General features: G+C 40.9%; 1 protein-coding gene across 8 annotated transcripts in view; it reads right to left on the reverse strand.

Annotated features, from left to right (window-relative positions):
- Positions 1-717: 717 nt before the first annotated feature.
- The window catches only part of GPC6 (glypican 6), a 1,052,395-nt gene continuing 1,032,640 nt past the window's right edge, over positions 718-20,472 (reverse strand). For all 8 annotated transcript variants that reach the window (XM_004423108.3, XM_087435928.1, XM_087435930.1 and 5 more), the window contains 2 exons: positions 9,620-9,795; positions 718-5,088 (listed from right to left, as the gene is read on the reverse strand). In XM_004423108.3, coding sequence (XP_004423165.1) covers positions 4,886-5,088; positions 9,620-9,795 — 379 coding nt within the window. In that variant the 3' untranslated portion in view covers positions 718-4,885. The remainder of the gene's footprint in view (positions 5,089-9,619; positions 9,796-20,472) is intronic.

Raw genomic sequence — 20,472 nt, forward strand, 5'->3', positions numbered from 1 at the left:
TCGTTATATTCTGGTTTTGTAGATGGAATTATCCTAAAGTTCCAAACCAACATAGTAATAATGTGAGGTAAATTATAATATTGCTTACAGTTAACTTTATTTATATGGGTTCCTTTATTTAAAAGAGTGTTCTTGAAATAAGCAATGTATTTGTATTAATCATGGTTAACTGTAGTAAAGAATGAATAATTTCCAGCTGGTGGTTTTGACAACCAGTGATTGGCACCTAGAGTAGGTTTAGCACAGAGTAGGAGTTTAATAAATATTTGTTAAATGAATCTTTAGCACGTTATACAATATTTTGCATTCCTAAGAGCATGGAAACTTTCAGAAATATAAAAATCAATGAAATTTGCTGAATTTGGAAATTGTTAGTCCTTTCACATATTATGTCGTTTTTCTGACCTCATTTATAAACTATTGACATCAATTCTCAAGCCACTAAATTTTTTCTTAGAGAAAAAACCAAAACCAAGAGAGGTATAGTATCTTCCATACACATTTGGAAAGCTCTAAATGTTCTAAAGTTCTAAAAATTCATGATTTCAAATGCTGGGTGTACTTAGGTGAGTGGTGCTGATTTAATCTAAGGTTCTTTTTCTTTCTTTCATTTTTTGTTAAATATTGCAGTTTTTAAAAAGGTCTCAAGCAAAAAAATTCAAAAGCTCTGAAATTTAGACTTTGACAGTAATTAAGAAAATGCAGAAAGGGCACTGGTAGATTTTTAAAAACTATTTTAATACAAGATTAATAGCAATTTTCTATCCAAATCAGAAATGAAAAATCTTAACCCAATAATAGTCATTTGACAGTCACATAAAATTTTAGGTTTGATGGTGCACACATTTGTCCTGCATATATATTATGCATATGCACACAGAGACCTCACTATTATGCCATCTTTAGATGTCTTTCATGAAAGTAGCTCATTACAAGGCAATGTCAAAGATTCCAGTAACTATTCAACTTTGATTGAGGTTCAAATGGCCCCATGCCAGGCTGAGTCCCGTGCTACAGCAATCATGATATAGCAAGGCTCCAGAATGCATACAAATCAATACTCTATTTGTATTACTTGGCCTAAAACTAAACACTGGCTAATGTCTCCACCAAGGAGGAACACATTGCAAATTTATAAGTTATGGTCTCCTTTACTCTTCTGTTGGCAAAGCTAAACAGACCCCGCCTCCCCTTTAAGTTAAAAGTCAAGTCTATTAGTGACTATAAGTGAATGAAAATGAATTTGAATTTCTGCAAGTTTTGGATGTCAAAACTTGCATTTGCTAACACTTCCACCTTTAATCAAACCACCTGATAATTAGCCTTGCAAAGAGAAGTAATAAAAGAATCACAACTCAGGAATTTGCTAAGTTTTTATTCCTCCTTGGGGACTTGAGTTGGTGTTCAGTGTGTAGCCAAAACGTGTATGTAATGGCTAAAGAATTAAAGTAGGCTAATGTCTGCAGCAGGGAATATAAATTAAATATCAGGAGTCTGTGTCCAATAATATTTTCAATGTGTTTGATTTATAGAATGTTACTTTTATAATTACTACTGCTTCTCAATGAAGAATAGTGTTTTTCAGTGTAGACAAAGTAGTATTTTCTATCCCTTACATTTCCAGCAGGTAATACAAGTTACTTATCTGGGTAAGTCACTGCAAGGGAGTCAGATTGCTAGTGCTAATGTTGTTCTGCGATGGCTATAATCAAAGTATGGACTTGACCTTCGTTAAAATGAACAAAGGTTGTCATGGCTGTCCTCAATACAGAACCATAAGCAGAGCTAATTTGTAAATTTGCAATTCCATCTTCTCTGCTAAAGACTTTAGCCTCTGTTTAGCTTTTGTTATAACATATACAAAGTATAATATACACCAATTACAGACGTGTATTTTTGTTAGAAAAATACATATTATAACTAAAGAACATGTAAATAGAGGCACTTCAATAAGCTAAGTGTTTGCAGTTATGAGCATCCCCAACAATTTCTAGCCTCCGATTTCAGTGAGCCCAATTCCTCTCTACTCATAACAGAGGTTATGATGTGATTACAGAACTTAGGGGACGTCAAAGCAAATGAGGTAAGGTCAGGAAAAATAATGGAGCATCATTGAATCCCCTATAACTACACTGAAACAAGAGAAATTAATTTGGCATTGGGGGAGGAAGTCCAAAATACTTACAGAAATGGGGTAACTAGATTAAACTAATTCCCTTAGGGAAGAAAAAAATTCTCATGTCAAATTAGTCTGAAAATCACACAACATAGTAGGATGATGATAAAAACCAGCAAGTACAATTTGAATATTTTGACCACATCCATGCAGGTGACCAATATTGTGGCATCATTAACTGATAGTCATTTCAGCTCTCTGCCTGGCTCATATGGATCACTATATTTCACCAACATGAATAATACTGAAAATTAAGGTGTTGAAACAAATGAAGCAGGCGTTTATATACTCTCTGTGTGTTTAGTGGGTGCAGAACATGAGTTCACATTCGTGAATATAATGTGTATTCATACACATGCACAAAACCTTTTAGGGGGGAAAGCACAGGGAAAACAAGGCATTCTGATCTATTTTATAGAAGACGCAGAAACATTAAAAAAAAAATACTTGGAGTTTGAAGCCATAAAAACAAGTTATTACTCAAATACTCTGGAAAATCAAGGTTGATTTGACTTGTATTGCACCTTAATTATTGGAGAAAGACAATACTGATTTCTGAACAATGATGAATTGAGCAACATAATGATTGGTCCTTCATAGAGATGTTTTATGTGTGATCGATGATAAGAAGCTGAAGTTTGGCAGTGAAATGGATGGTTTTCTAGAAGTATGCAATGCTGAATTAGATTAAGTGTTAATTTCATAAAGATTTAAATGAAAAGATGCCACAAAGTCTCTTGGAATCCTACGTTTCATATTTCATTAGGCATAAAATAGCAATAGATGCTTCTAAATACTTTCAGTTTTGCAAAAGTGCTCAAATATACTTAATACTATTGTGCCGCATGTGTTCTACCTAAATGTGATGACTATTCAATAACTAATCATAATTTTGATGAGACCGGAGATCAAAAAATACCATTTATGTGTCTTTTCTGTCAATGGGTTAATTAAAATGTGACTGGCATACAATGGTGTCCTGAAATATTACTTTTCCCAACCCCAATACATCATAAAAAACAAAAAACACATGGATAGCCAACTGTATTCATAAAGCCCCAGTTTGGTTTATTTTGCTTCTCTCTCTTAGGGGGAGCATAGGGCCTGGCTCTGGCACCCTTGGCAGATCAGCTAGGCTGTGGCTCTAAATTGGCCTCTGGAGTTAGGACATTTATCCAAGTGCTGAGCAGAATCCTAGGCTGAAGGCGTTGTACATGAAAGCAATGGTTTTTGCATGAAAACACATTCTTTACGCATACAGTTTCCATGACCAGTGAAGTCCTGCACATCCATGGCTCTCCCCATGAGCGCGGCACAGTCTGGAGCACCCAGGACAAAGCACGCTCATGCGAAAAGGGTGTGCCCGGGCAAACTTTTAATAAATGGACAGTTAGATACGTAAAAAGTTCTCTTTCTTGATTCTTGGTGCTCACAGATCATTGAGGAATCCCTTCTCTGAGCAGCACAAAACAAGAAGAGTTGGTTGACAAAACATTTTCGTTACAAAGGTGTGTCAACCCTGAGCTTGGAATTAAGAAGTTAAAATCTGTGATTTATATATATATAGATATAAAAATAGATGATCATACTAAGACTAAAAAAGTGAAAGAAATCTCCATGTCAATACTATATATATATTTTTTTGTCTTGACTTTTTTTTGTTGTGAGTTATTTTGTAAGAGAATGCCCTTGTGGTGCAGAAACCAATTGATACAAAGCAAATAGTTAAAAATGAAAACTCACTTATGGATCTAATTGTTTATCAGTTCATTAAAAGAACTCTTCTTCTGGGAAGGTAATGAGCACAGGGGCAGAGATATCTAATTAATGTCAAACCTGTGGCTAAAGCAAAGAGATTTTATCACTGAGGATTATTTTCACTTCAGACCCTTGAGTCGAATTGATGGGAGTGTCCACTAGTAACTAAAGATGAAGGGAAAAACCTGTGCCAATTGGATACAGTGGACAGACATTAAGAAAATTAAGGAAAATGGTGCCATTACTAAAATTGAAATTGGGCAGGGTGAGAGAGAGGTGCCGAGTCATAGCAATTTTTGCTCTCAGATTAAAGATGGAATTTTAAATTTAGTATCAGTACCTCCAAATCAGTTTGGTATTGTGTGGTTAGAGTGAAGATGATACCTCCAAGACAACAGTGTATTTTCACTACATTAAAAAAAACTTGGAACTTCTCCCCATAAGCATTTTGTAAACTCAATTTGTCACAGAAAAGCTTACACTGGGAGTTGGCCAGCAATGCTGAACTTATAGCGTTGAAACTTTTATTTTTCTCTTGTTTGCTTTTTCACTGAAAATGCAGTTGTCTTGGGGTTTGGCCTGATTTTACAAGGAAAATTATTTTCCTTTTTTTTTTTAATGGGAAAAAAAACTCACAACGTGAGATTCCTTTACTTCTGCAGCATAAAAGCAAATGAAGGTAAGAAAATCTCCTCATACGAAAGATTTGAATAAGAATTCTCTAGAATAAACAAGGTTCCCACAGATAGCTGAAGGAAAGAGGAAGCAGTCCAGTCTGGCACCTGGTACTCTTTGGGAAAACAAAAAGGGAAGCAGAGTGCAGTACTGCTCTCTTCTCATAGAAAACGGTCAGTTTTTGTGGCATGGTCCATTGTCCAAGAGTGTAGGGAAATAAGTGTGTTGGCCATTCAGATAGCTAAAATGCAGTTTCATCGGACCAAAAACCCAGGATTATCTGCACAGTCTCTGCAGTGCCAGGGCCATGCAGACGAGAGACCCTGAGAGCAGGGAGTAGCCGAGCTGGGCTGCAGAAGAGTCTACTTCTCTCCGGTCGGGATCAACTGCGGGGGCCTCTGTGGTGACAAACTCGAACTCTGTGGGACACACGTCATCCATGCACCCACTGCCACTCCCACTGCCACTGGATTCATCGCCTGGGGTGGACAGATTGAAAAAGAGAGTTAGGTCACAACCCGGAAAGAGTGGGGACACATAACAGATTTGGTCATGGTGGTGGAAGGGGACATCTCCCCACCCAAGGATCCTCCACCCCAACTCAACAGGTTTGTTTTTAATGGGCAGCTTTGTGATGGGCAGGTGGACTGTATTGAAATAGAAGCACAAAACACGGTGTTAATTCATATTCAGAGTCACCCAACTAAGGAACCCGTGAATCTCAGACCCAATGGGTGGCCATAATACCTACCATGTTGGCATTCGAAAGGTATTTCTCATTCTGGCCAATATTTAAATTACTTTAAGAAATTCAATTGTTTGATCTTTTTGCATCTCAGAGCCACTGTTCTCAGCAGATATGCTTTTATAAAGGATTTTAAAAGGATGTCTTAAAGTAAAACACTGAAGAGGAAAACAGTCATGGCCACCAGGACGTCAGAGGGCAGCAGCAGGTAGCTGTGGAAGGAGCTCGTTATTACTGCTTTTGGCTGCTCTATTCCACCCTTGTTCTCCTCCTAAGAGCGAGGACGGACTCCGTCTCAACCAGCTTCTACCTTCAAACCAGGGCTTGACGAACCTGCTGCTTGTTTTTGTATGGCCCATAACCCAAGAATGGTTTTTATCTTTTCAAGTGTTTGAAAAGAAAATCAAATGAATATTTTATGACACGTAAAAAGTGTATATGTGAAATCCAAGCCTCAGTGTCTACACATAGTTATAATGGAACACAAGCACACTCAATCACTTATGCATTATCTAATTCTGCGTTCACGTATGGCCCTCAAAGCTGAACATACTAATATCAGGCTCTTTACAGAAAGAGTTTGCCATTCCCTGCTGGAAACCAATGCCCAGGTGCCTACCCCATATGTCGCTTAGCGTGGCATCTTCTCTGCTTGCCAACATGCCTTCTGGGCCTGCTGTACTCCCACTTGTCAATGCTTGGTTCCTTCTTGTTTCACAAACCCTGTGTCTCAGACTCGGGTCCCAGATCAGGCCTCATCAATTATTAGCTGCATGAAAGGACTTATTGACTGATCGCCATTTGCAAGTATTATTTACTTGCTTCTTTTCTTGTTTCCTGTTAGTCCCCTCCATGAAAATGTAAACTTGTTGAGGGCAGAGACCTTTGTATGCTGTTCACTTCTGTATCCCCATTGCCTTTAATGGTCCCTGGCATTCAGCAGATGCTCAATACATACTTGTTGAATAAATAAATGTGCCTTGGGCAGTTACCTCAACTTTTGTCAGTTTTCTCATCTCAAAAAATATGGACAATAACATTTACCTTGCAGAGTATGTATGAAGACACCCTACTAAAATGTGTAGGGGCACCAAACCCAGTGCTTACAGTGATGCCTGATGGAAAAAACATGGTTCCTACAGCAAAGGCAACCTAGATTTTAACCTGTTGTTTTTTATTTAAGTGAATTAGGGCAAGCCAGTTAGCCTCTGTAGGGGATCAGAATATGCCACCCTAAAATGTGTCTCTTTGGCTTGATTTTTCTGTTTTTTGGTGAGGAAGATTGGCCCTGAGTTAACATCTGTTGCCAATCTTCCTCTTTTTGCTTGAGGAAGATTGTCCCTGAGCTGACATCTATGATGATCTTCCTCTATTTTGTATGTGGGACACCACCACAGGATGGCTTGATGAGTGGTGTGTAGGTCCATGCCTGGGATCCTGCCTGAGATCCGAAACCCCTGGGTTGCTGAAGTGGAATGCACGAACTTAAAAACTACGCCACTGGGCTGGCCCTCAGCTTGATTATTTTTAAGAACAAAAGACTCAGGAAGAAACTTTGACTTTTCTCGTAACTGCCTAAAAGAATTTAAGATAGAAGGCCTGTTCCAAGAAGGAGCTGTCACCACAGATAACTATAGCATAATATGAACTAGGTGTGGTAGACAGGGAGGAACCTAGCAATGCCCATTTGATCAAAGTCTTCCCCATATCCCATTGTCTCTGCAAGGATGGCAAACATTTGTTTACTAAACATTTGCTTTTCCATCTCCATGTGAATTGCATTCCTCCCCTTTGAAGTCCCAAACCACTACCCCAATATCCTCCTTTGTCTTTAGCTGAAGATGGTGTTTAAGGTGGTGGCTTCAGGCATTTTGATGAGTTACTCAGTTTTCCTGGGTGTTTCCCATGTATACATGTTATTAAACTTTGTTTGACTTTCTCCTGTTATTCTATCCCATGTCAGTTTAATTCTTAGACCAGCCAGAAGAACCTAGAAGGGTAGAGGAATATTTCTTCCTCCCCTACACCCTGATGAGGCTCTGGTTCCTCACCTAGAAAAATGAGAATAATCATATCTATTTCACAGAATTGTTATGGGGTATAAGTGAGAAAATGTTCCTGTGAGGACTCAGGAAACTATAAACCTGGTAATGACATTTGCTATTTCCCTCACTTGCTCAATGATTCCATCCAATAGGTCTAAACTCCTCCCTGCTGGTCTGAAATGGTAATGCACTGGTTGAGCTGTTAGTGAAAGATTGGCACCATCTTGGCTGCTCAATGCTACTTAAGTAAAGCCAAGGTAAGGTAGGGATTCTTCTAATGTCCCCTGAATGAGAAAGGCACAACTCAGCACAATTCTTTTTTTTTTTTTCTTTTTTTTAATGGGACATCTAAATACCAGATAAGGTCACTTGAATACACTATACCAGGTTCTTAACATTCTCTGATTTATCTTTAGTGGCCTTTACAAGGGGGAAAATGCCCATTAATTAAATTCAGAGATATCAGAATTGCTCAGGGAATTGTTCTAAACACTGGTATTATGAATAAGAAGTAATATAACCTTTATAAAGATATTATTAAAGTGATTTAGAATATTAAAAATGTGGTAAGCAAATAACGACAGGAGATTCCAGCTGAGAAAAATAATAGCCCCATCGCTTTCTGAAAGGGAATCACAAATGCAAGTATTTAAGGGGTGATTTTAAAAAATGTCAAAAGCAATAAGGGTGATGATGGCTATAAGATGTGATAATGGTTTGTAGGACAGACATTATTCTAAAGTAAAGGGCCAAATTGGCTGCTTGGGCGATAGCTAAGTGATGCTCTTCAATGTTGCTGCAAGATCTCTCCTCAAAGACATTCCCTAAGCTTTGCAGATTAACATGTATGTAACCTCTTTAGGTCAGAGAAGAGAGAGAAGCAAGGCCAACATGAACTAACTCTTATGTATCTTGAATTATTTCTTCCAGTAGTCATTCTCTGGATAATAAAACATTTTATTAGATAGAGAAGACAGAATGGATAAATTTAGAGGAGTGAGGCTAAGGAATGAGCAGGGGAGAAGCAGCAAAGGCTACAACCTGTGTAATGTTCTCTTCTGAAGAGAAGTGAAGAGGAAGAGAAATAATGGAAGGATTCTGAGAAATTTAATAGCAAAGAAGTCTATCAGCTTGCCAATTATCCTGCATTTAGAAAATTAATTTTTGAGTTATTTCAAATGGAATGAAGCACTAAAAATTTTCTGCAGGGGACAGCTCAGTAGGATGATGGCTAAGACTTAGATGACTTAATGTCTTCCATCTGTAACTTGTTTCTTTCTATCTCATTAATTCAAGCAAACAAGCATCATCTTTTGCTTCAGTGACCAAATTACAGAATCACTGGCAATTCCACATCTTATGTTCAAGAAATCTTTTCCTGAGACCTCTCTCTATAAGGGTACATACTTTAAAAAAAGCAAAAAAACCCAGCAAAACAAAAACAAAAAACTTGTCTTAATAGTTATGCATCTTGAAACTCTTTAGACAAAATCCACATATAGTTTCATGTCAATGTTCACTTAGTAGTCTTTCAAATCACTTCTGATGCTTTTGCGATCTTTAATAAAACAGGCATGTGTAATATTGCATCCGCATTTTACTATATCTCTCAAAATTTCAGATACAAATGTCAATGGTTGGTGTATGTGCGTGACTGATCGGGAACTAATGCAGTTGAATCCATGGGATGCCAGACATTATCTTAGCTCCTTCACACATGGCCTCAAATGAACCTTCCCAACGACCCCTTAGGCAAGGATGCTTCCTATTCTGTAGAAGAGGAACTTGAGACTTAAGAAGTAATTTGTTGAAGACCTCAGTTCATAAGTGATAAAACAAGGGTTCTAGCCCAGCCTTGTCTGAGTGAGCAATTTTCAGAACATTCTTCTTTTGGTAGTTGGGAGGAGGGACAGGAGTTTGGAGCAGAGACGTAAATGCTGATGGGGAAAGGAGGAAGTGAAACGTTACTTTGCTGCTTTATCATTAATGGATCGACTGGCAGATGAAACTCAGTTTCAGCTTTGGTATAGCTGAAGGTCATCTGCTGAAACTCTTCCTTCAGACCAGTTATGACTTTAGTAGTATCCTAAGTCTTGTGGATCAGAGCTTTGCGTGACACAAGGGTAAAGGAGCACACTGCTCTTGAAGAAAATTATAGTGTAATCTTCTATAACCATTTTTCACTCTGGTGGGTACTGGTACAGGTAAAGACATTCTTACTCGTGTCCTGGAAGTTGACATCATTGCCGTTGTACGCGTTCTTTAGCTTGTTGGTCATCACACGGAGAGCCATGATCTGCTGCCTGATGAAAGTGTCCGGCCGCGTAATGTCCACGTCCACCTCAGGATTGTTGATCTGGTTGGTCAGCCCATCATTCATGATCTCAGGCAAGTATCTGCAGGGCCGAGAGGGAGAGAACAGATTAGGGTGAGGCAGGAGGGACCTCAAAACCAGAATCTGCCACGCTGACTCTAACAGCGAGCCAAAACATCGGCAAAAACGGGGCTCGCTTCCTGGAAAAAGGCCAAACGGTAAAAACAAGAAATACATTTTCTCAGAGGGAGATATGGCTAAAATGGCGTCAGAGCAGCGTTTTAAATGGCACTGAGTTCTTAGGTAGGCTTGCCTACTCAAGTGGGGACTTATAGAAATTGTTGCTTAAAATTAACTGCTCCTTCTCCCTCCATCCCAAATGTTAGATATTACGTCAAGGACTGGATAGCTTCCTCAGCTCTCCTGTGAATTTTGCTGGTAAGAACTGAACTTGTAAATTACACATGATATTAGAGGCTTCTCTTGTATGAGGATGCTCCTTCTCAACTAAGGAGGCTCTACCTCAGATTTTAATCAGAAGAAACTTCCGGATATAAAAAACCATCTTTGGAAAGTTCGAGGAGTAACCAGTGAGTACTGGCATGTTTGAAGGTGTCCATTAGGGTTTTGATTTTATAACAGAATCTTGGGTCTAATTCAATATTGGGTAAAACGGAAGAGTAAAATCCAACGGCTCTTTAATTCTCTTATTGGTACTAAAATGTCAAATTTATATTAATATTTCTTTTACTTGTATTAAAATGTCAAAATTGTCAGTCCTTTGATGTCAACTGCCTAGGCTGCCAAGGTGTATTTACACCAGTGGAGAGTAAAGATCTCAGACCTCAATTTTCAGTCCTGCTGCCCTTCTTCTCACAAAGCTTCTCGTACCTGCCTTTTCTTCCCATCTCCTGTGTCCCTCATTGGAGTGCAAACGGCTACAGTAGCTTCAAACTGACTTCCCTGCTCTCCTCTTTCCTTTCTGGTGCATCCTGCATGTGCTGTCTGCTTATTCTTAAGATACTGCATGTCACTCTTCTGTTTAAGAACTTTTGATGACAGTTCTAATAGCTAGTGTAGCTAATGACCATTGGGCACTTACTGAATGCCAGGCACACTGTGCCAAGCACATTACATGCATTTTTAAATTCATCCCCCAGCAAATCTAGGAGATAGGTACTATTTTATCTCCTTTTCATAAAGTAGAAAGCTGAAGTTTAGTGAGGACAAGTGACTGCAAGGTCACAGAGCTAATGGATGGCAAAGCCATGATTAAACCTAGGCAGCTAGCTTCAGCACCCACGTTCCCCAACACTGCACCATACTGCCTGGTCGATCATAAACTACAGTTCACAATTTGTAGCTCAGCAGTCAAAGCCCATCTCCACCCTGTCTCTACTTTCTTATGCTGCAATACTCCCTTCAAGGGACCCTCCTTGCCTTACGAATCTACTCCCTGCATACATCTTGTGCTTGCAGGTTTCCTTTCCTGCAATGCACTTTCCCATTTAGATCTCAAATATTCTTAAAGGCCCAGGTCAATCTGCATTTTCTCCTTAAGGTATTTCCCAGCTTTTAGGGATCTGCCCATGGTGTTGTAGGGCTGCCGGGTTCAGATAGTGGTTTGTGCACTGCACAATGTCACCTGCTGAGTGAATGAGTTAGGGCTGAGATCCAGCCCGGGTTCTGTGCCTACGGAGCTATGCACTTGCAGAGCACCATTCACCTAAGGGGGTGCTTTTTTCTTTTTGGGAATCTTTTGTTTCAGAAAATTTCAATATATACCAAAGCAGAGACAATAGTATTATGAACCTTCATGGACCCATCTGGGTGCCTTTTTCTAATTCCTACAACAGTGCTATATTTGTCTGTGTCCTGGTAAGAAAGAGATGGCACCCTCAAAGGGGGTAGTAAAGAAAGTTTAAAGAAAAGACTATTTACAAAGGTGTGGACAGGGTTAAAGGAAACCAGTGCAGGGTGGTGTAGAACCCAGAGGCTGACAACAGCAGAAGGGCCAGGGGGAAGGAGCTGTTACTGGAATGCACAAGAACTGAAATCACAGACAGGGGCTGAATGACACAGCTGTTGCCAAACCCAGGCCCGGCAACGAGGGAGCTGAGGGAATGATGCCCTGACCTCTCTAGTCCCTCCTTCTGACCTCCAGCTGCCGCCTCCCATTGGTTGAACCCAACTAGAAGCCAGTGGGCAAGAGGACCCAGGCGATGCAGTTTGTGGACATTCTCCTTCAGGGCACAGCCCCAGGTGGAGGGATGAAGAAGGATCTCAAGAGGAATCATAACGTCCAGCACAGGCAGCTGACAGGCTGCTGGCAGCCCTGCCTAATTGTTATTATTACCATTCTTCTACTGCCTCTACTGTTGTTGCTTAAAAGCTCAAAAAACTTCCTTTCTTCTATTTTGTCCCTCCCATTTACATAATCTTGTACAATATATTTATGCTTAAGATCTTTCTCCCTTCCTGCAGATCATTTTCCAAGTTCCAGAAACCAAAAGCTCAATCCGTCAGCCTCCAAAAGAAGAAATAGAAACACACAGGGAAACTTGTATATCTAAGCCACTTTTCAGGTATTGAAACCCTATGTGTGATGTATTGGTGTATGAATTGGTTTACCCATTTTAAATCAGAGGTGCCCTGAATGAGCTCTGTGTCTTCATCCATATCTTGAACAAAATTGACATCACAGTGCTCACTACATAATGAATAACGAAACACACAGAGTGCATTGCAAATTCTTTTCCATAAAGTTTCACAGTATTTATTGTCCTAAAAAAATGTCCTAATTGAAATTTTAAAAGTCATGGAACCATATATTTTTATTTTTGCAGTAAAGCATAACTTCTGTGCTGTCTTTTAATATATCTGGTATATCAATAAACTCTCGTTAGATTCTGAGATAGTCCTCCTGATATAACTTCTAAAATATGACATTGGATTGACTATTATCGACATTCAATTACGTGTGCTGGGCTCCATGAACTCTACATAATTATTAAAGCCCATCGGAATAAACAGTAGCAAGTGCAGGCTAGCCTTTGCTGACACAAGAGTTGAGAGGTGCTGAAAGGTGACCGTCGCTTCTGGTGTTGCCCTGCCTACATTTTAGACAATGCTGTGCGCACTGCACGGCTAGTCAAGACTCATTTATCAGAAGCTGACTGCGATAGCTTACATGGGAATGCTACCCCTGGGAGTCTGAGCATCCAGGAACAATAAGAGACTGCCAAATAAACCCAGCTCTAACTGTGCCTCCTGATGCTCAGCCACTTACAATAAAAACAAGTAACAATGCACCCGTGTCCTCAAGAACTTTTTCTCCTTTTGGTGTATTCAAAGGGTAACTTTAGAGAAAATGTGGAAACTTAAACTGAAAACACAGTTGAAAAAGAAAATGGCCATTTTGTCAATCAAGAGGTACATCCTGAGGCCAAATCTATGGATGTCCAGAGTGCAGCCTGAAGGATCTATGGGAGGCCAGTTCAGCACCAGGACTCCTGAACCCATTTATTTGTCGCCTCTCATGTTTGATCTCTTTACATAATGCTCATATCCTGCAAGAAGGGATGCATCTTTGAGCCCATACTATTCTTCCCTTTATTAGATTTTGCACCAGCTCTTTGGCATGGCAGCATTTTATTTTTGTACCATCACAGTTCTGGGAGACATGGAAAGGAAGGAGAATCTTGCACCGATAGCACAGGTTCCAAGGCTGGACGCACATTTACCTAGGGCAGGGAGAACCCAGAAATGAGGACAAATTGGAGGGGTGTCATTATTCACCAGTGCTTTATGCTGGGGTGTGGAAAGTGGGTGGCATCCATGAACAGGCAAGCATAGGTCCCCCATTTTGGTCCTTCTATTTTGCAAGAGCCTTCAGCAATTTTGCAGAATTATTTTTCTTCACATCTGCTATGGTCTGAATGTTTGTGTTACCCCAAAATTCATACGTTGAAAACCCAATGCCCAAGGTGATGGTATTAGGAGGCGAGGCCTTTGGGAGGTGATTAGGATAGTACTCTTATAGAAGAGGCCTCATGAGCTTCCTAGCCCCTTCTGCCTTGTGAGGATACAAGGAGACTTCTGCGACCCAGGAGAAGGCCCTCAATCGACCATGCTGGCACCTGATCTTGGACTTCCAGCCTCCAGAACGGTGAGAAACAAATTTCTGTTGTTTATAAGCTGGTCAGTCTGTGGTATTTTGATTATAGCCCCCCAAACACAGTAAAACAGCATCGAATTTTGTATGTTTGATGTAGGCTTCCTTGATCACATCTAAACATTAGAGCTGATGAGGGTGGAAGGGTCTCATAGGAATTTAGGGGGGGCAACCTTGTGGGTAGCTGCAGGCTCTGTGCCAGGACCCTCACTGGCAGAGTTGACAGCCTCTGTCACCTCCAAGACCTCAAACCTTAGAGACAAAGGCTTGTCCCCACAGAAGGTTCCCACTGGCCAGCCACACGCCAAGATTCAAAATCACTCCTTTCAGTTGAGCCAATGCTTCCAGAAAGACCCTGTTGACATACAAGTGTGCTTGCTGGGAGGAGAGGCACGTTAACTCATCAGTAGTCAGTATTTCTCATCACCACGTTAATGCTGGAAGCTGTTCTGATATAAGGAGCTGCACAGTGAGGGGTAAGGGACACACAGCCCTCAAGATTTAATGGGATTTGAAAGCTAGTGCAAGTCTGAGCAGTGAGGCCCTCGTAAGCAGGGTTAGCCTGTGGCGCCCAGCAGGGTTGGCAAGAGTCCGGTGGAAGCTGGGACAGGAATGGGGAGAAGTGGGGTGTCTGCGTGCTGGCCTGGGTTTGTCAGATGCCTGACACTTCCTCTGACTGCTCTTGCCTCCAGGCAACTTGGAAGAGGGAAGTGAAAGCCGTGTCAATCCTGTTTGTTGCCACAAATGAGCTCCACTCAATACATGTCTCTACGGCAATTTCTAGTTCTAAGCTACATACATTTATCTTCAGTGGGTTTAAGAGTTTAACTCATCTGAGTAGGTATAATACTAATATATGTCCAAAATTCCTTACCTGCAGTTACAAAATTCAAAAATCTTCAAGGATTTTTTCTGCAATCCATTCATTAGCAAAACTTGATCCTATCCTCACTTATCCCGGTTAGTGCGAATAGTAATACATTTTGCTGTGGAAATTTAATGTTTGATTGTGGGTTGCAGCCTCAGACTCCGCTGAGAGTATTACATAATACATAGTATACCCACTGTGATGATTTTCTACAATCTAAAAAGTTCTGAAGTCTGAAACACGTATAGTCCCACGGATCTCAAATAAGGGATTGTGAACCTTTGGTGCCCATAACCTCTTTCAGAAGCTTTCTTAAAAATCTAAGTTTTAAACCTCATACCCATTAGGATGGCTATTATTAAAAACAAACAAACAAACAAACAAAAACAGAAAATAACAAGTGCTGGTGAGGATGTGGAATGGAGTGTTAGTGCCTGACATTAAGCTTTTGATCGCTGAGGCATCCATTTCAAAGACAGCCATGTTGAATAAACATACTGCCAGCAGTATGACACAGCTACTAGCAAAACAACCAGATAAGGAACTAGGCTGCCCCTTGCCCAGGAAGGTCCCCTTTCTGAAAGCCCTGGGAAACCTAGATAACTGACTGCTTGAGGGACCCTGCTTCTCCCTTCCCATACCCTAATCCCCCCTCTTATGCTTTAAATTAGCCAATAAAGATTGAACCCACAAAACCCTAGGCATCCCACCCTCAGGCCCTAATAAAGGCAGAGCCCCAGGTCTGCTCTCTCTCTCTCTCTCTACCCGAGACCTAGCTGTATGGCCCTCGGGCAGACACGTACCCTCCAGGACCTGTGAGTAATAATCTTGTCCCTCAAAGTTCCCTAATGGTTTCTTGCTGAAACACATCCTGCGATCTTAATAAGAACCACAAGAGCAGACCCAGCCATAAATAGGGGCCCTGGTGCGGGAACTGTCTGTGGAGCTCGCTGTGAGGGATGTGTGCCCAAGTGAGCATCACAGGCATCCCTAACTCAGGGCACTGCCATCAATAGACTCAGGACCTATGAATCATGGACAAATGGGAAATCCTGTGTGTCACTGGAGGGAATTTAACATGGTGCAGCACTGGGGAAATCAGGATAGCAGTTCTTCAAAACATTAAGCATAGAATTACCATATTATTCAGCAATTCCGCTTCTGGGTATATATCCAAAAGGACTGGAAGCAAGGACTTGAACAGATATTTTTACACCTCTCTTCATAGCAGTGTTACTTACAATCACCAAAAGGTGGAAGCAAACCAAGTGTCCATTGATGGATGAATGGATAAACAAAATGTGGTATCTACACACAATGGGATATTATTCAGCTTTGAAAAGGAAGGAAATTCTGACACATGCTACAACATGGAGGAACTTTAAAGACATTATGCTAAGTGCAATAAGCTGGTCATAAAAGGACAAATATTGTATAATTCCACTTATATAAGGTACCTAAGATAGTCAAATTCATAGAGACAGAAAGTAGAATGGTGGTTGCCAAGGCTAGGAGGAGGGAGGAGTGGGGAATTAGCGTCTAATGGATGCAGAGTTTCAGTTTAGGAAGATAAAAAAGTTCTGTAAATGGATGGTGGTGATGGTGTACAATAATTTGAATGTACTTAATGCCACTGAAATGTACATTTAAAAATGGTTAAAATGGTAACTTTTATTGTGTATATTTTACCACAATTTTTTAAAAAATCTAAGTTTTAAGTATACTTTTTCTTAAGTTCTTAATATACTAGGGACTTCTTTTCCTTTCCATTTTTCCCAAATGGAAAGTGGAATTACTCAAAGCATACTGTGAGTTTGTGCTTTAAGTGGATTTACAAATTCTTGAAGACTGCTAAGCTAGAGTTGTCTGTGGCATTAGGTACTTCAATGAGATGTGACACTGAGATATGGTCAAAGGCACAGAGACTGACCCAGGATACCTGAGATCTCTCTGGGATCCAGCAGTGTGATTGCGGGCAAGTCACTTAGCTACTTTATATAGTTATATACAATTATTTTTATATTTATAGGAATCCACTTACCTTATCTGTTTCATAAGATGCCGTATTGAGCTAAGATACATGAAAATATCACACACTATGCAATTCTAATGCATTCTTATGAAAATTAAGTTGTTAACATGGCTCCCTAAAATGCCTAACTTGTTTCTTAGGAGTGGCTGACAGCAGCAGAGTTTGGAGTTTTAAAGCCTGAATTCATGTACCGAAGAATGATTTGTTGTGGCTTTCCTCCAGCTGGAGAATGAGTGGTGTGAAATGGTTTGGGAACTCTTGGAGGACACAGAGCTCGTTGGTTGCAGCAGTGAGCAGAAGCTAAATTCTCTGACTTGGCCTCTTAACTCACTGGCAGGAGCTCCCCACCCCATCCTTTTTTGGTAGAACTGCAGTCAGCAAACTACAGCGTGCATAGGAAAGAAGACCCACGAGCCAGTTCTCAGGGCTGCCGAGTTGTCCATAGCAACATGCTCCCTTCCCCCTATTTGTAGCCACATTTGTCACCACTTGTGGGAGATGCATGCAGCGTCCCTCTCCCCCAGGACAGTCAATCTTCATGGAGTCTTCCCTCCCAAGGATGCCACAGAAGGGAAGCGGGCATTCAGCAATGCCAGGTTTGACAATTGCCGGTTGTCTTCCCAGACAGACTTCCCACCTTCCTGAGGTGTTTGCCTGGCTGGGTATATATCAAATATTTTACAGTTCTTTAAAATGCAGCTTGAGTGCTTTAAGACATATTCCTCAATCAGACTAAAAAAATATTATCCTGCCAGATCTGCCAAGTCACTATCTTTGACAGATTTCTCATCAGTATGCATCATTTCGTCCCTCTTCCATCTGCTCAAACTAATCCAGACATGACTTGCTCTTTTCTTTGCTTAGTCAATCCATTCAGTGGCTGGTGAGAGTGACTGATCTATTTTCTAGATTTTTCTACCTTCCTATTTCTTACAATTTACTGTATTTACCTCCTGGCCTTGGAAAGGATTTCCTTGGGGACACAGTTATTTCTGTGAGGATCAGGTGCCTTGAAAAACAGCAGAAGCTCTCTGGAAACACTATTTTTCCAATGGATCCAATTAATCCTCGTCCCTCAGCCAGCATCTTGATCGCCTCCTCCCAGAAGGCATTTTACAGAAAGGACAAAGTGACAGCTAAACACGGGCTTACAAGGAGCAGAAGCAGAAAGTTGTTTTGCAAGTTTTATGAGGGAGAGAGAAGAGTATGGAAATAACTGACTCAAGAAACTCTGAAGACTCTGACATAATACATGTCCTATCATGAAATCCATGTGCTATTGACTCTTGCTCTTCAGACTGGCTTTCATATGCATTCTTCCTGCCCCATCCCATTGTCTCCTGTACTCTCCTTTCCTTTTTAACCCCTATAAGCTTAGAAAAAGAATCCCATGAAGAGAAAACAAGCCTCAAGGAAGATATGGATGATGTAATTGGACATTACCATGTCCTCAAAATGCAAGAATCTGCCTCTATATGAGCAAAATGTAAGAGCCTGTATGAATACTATGAGGGACTTGTTTTCTTTCCTTCTGCTACCTGACAAAGTTCTAACCTGTATATGCTAACCATACACAAGTTTTATTTCCTTCTGAGCATATGTTTTTCCCTGCCCATCAAATCATTCTTCTCTAGCTCCTGTACAGACAGCTCATTCCGGCCACCCGGCTGCCCAGAACGACATTCTCAGGGATGACAGATGACTGCAAATGTCCTCCCAGTGTCTCTGGTTCACCCTGGGAACTTTAGGAGGCCTAGATTTGTAAGCTGCACCACGACTCTTTAATTTCTTTTCCCTTTGGCTTTCTAGACTATTATTGATTCTCCTTCCTTACTCACTAGCTTCCTTTCAATTCCTATTTGTCTGAGTTGAGTCAGAGTGTTGCTTTGTCTTCTCTCATTTCTCCCTAAGAAGTTGCTCAGGTAAGTGAGAAATGGGAGGAGTGGAAGTTACACTTGCAAATTGACTTTCCTGCTGGTCACTGAAGATGCATCCTAGGCCGCTTTTCCTGAGTGACAGACACTGCCATGAATTCTGAGGAAAATCCCTTATTAGCTCTTCTGATAAAGTTGGATGTGAATCTGAGTACTAACTGCTATAGACTGAATGTTTGTGTCCCCCCAAGATCCATATGTTGAAGCCCTAACCCCACAATGTGATGGTATTAGGAGGTGGGGCCTTTGGGAAGTAATTAGATTAGATGAGGTTGTGAAGGCAGAGCCCCCATGATGGGATTAGTGCGCTTATAAGAAGAAGAAGAGATCAGAGCTGCCTCTCTCTCTGCCATGTGAGGGCACAGTGAGAAAGCAGCTGTCCACAAGACAGGAAGAGGGCCTTGACTAGAACCCAACCCCGCTGCACCCTGATCTTGGACTTCTAGCCTCCAGACGTGGAGAAATAAATTCTGTTGAAGCCACCCAGTCTATGGTATTTTTGTTGTAGCAGCCTGAGCTAAGACACTGCTTAAATCAAGTACTGATCAGGGATTCAAAGTATCCATCCTTGGCCAACAAGGACATCTCATTTGAGACCAGAGGTTGGTGTGGACAATATCCTGCACTGTGAAGGCTGTGCTGCAAAGTTTCCAACTTAAAGTTCTCTCTTGACGCACGAGTGAAGACTAAGCAATTCGTTGTTGAGATGACTTCGACGTGACCTGTGCTCCAGCTACCCTTAGTGGGTGACGTTACAATTGAACCACATCACCTCCCCAGCCCAGTTGCTGTTGTTGTTTTTGGTATAAGAAAAGCCCCATTAAAGGAAACATCAAGCGTATCCATGGAGGCCAAGAGAAAACAACAAATCGTAATATGCTCCCTGAGGCTTGTGCGTGAACTGAAAAAGGGAATATCTTACATGTTAATAGGAGCTTAAAGTAGGGCTGCCAGATAAAATATAGGACTGCCAGTTACATCTGAATTTCAGATAAACAATGAATCTTTTTTTTAGTAGAAGTGTTTTCCATTTGGTATCTGGTGTTTTACGTGCTAAATCTGGCAACTCTGCCTTAGAGTTTGCTACTCAAAGTGTGGCCCCTGGACCAGCAAGAGCTGCATCCCCTGGAAGTCTGTTAGAAATACAGAATCTCGGGTCCCACTCAGACTTATTGAATCAGAATTTCTAACAAGATCCTCAAGAGTTTAGCTTGTACATTAACATTTAAGAAGCATTGTTTTAGAGTTTACAACCTATTTTCATAGACATTATTGCATTGGTCTTCAAATTGTCCCAACAGGTTGGAAGGGGAAGAGGAAGCAAGGAAGGGCATCTCTTGACCACCTAGTCTTGATGTCACAATGGAGATTTAAATGCCAACAAGGTCATCAGCATGCCGGCAATTTCTTCCCATCAAAGTCCCAGTCTCTTCCTTCTACCTCACCTCCTCTTTCCAGATCCGCTTAGCTACTGAAGCAGTGACATCTGCCAGAGATGGGCAAGGGTGGGAGCAGGGGGATAAAAGTGGGCTTACATTGTAGGGGAGCTACGCCTCACATACCCTTGACCATTATCTCAACACAGCAGATTTCACCCTGCGGCGGCCATTGGCAACCACATCTATGTGTATCTTGTTCTCTATTTCAAGTCATCATTAATTTCAACAGGTGCCATTCATTTAACAACAGCTATTTGGGAAAATAAGATAATCACTGGAGTAAATGGACATATCTGCTGTGGGAGTCATTTT

This window comes from Ceratotherium simum, chromosome 10 (genome assembly GCF_057802395.1).
Source record: "Ceratotherium simum simum isolate JZ-2026a chromosome 10, ASM5780239v1, whole genome shotgun sequence".
Taxonomy (NCBI): domain Eukaryota; kingdom Metazoa; phylum Chordata; class Mammalia; order Perissodactyla; family Rhinocerotidae; genus Ceratotherium; species Ceratotherium simum.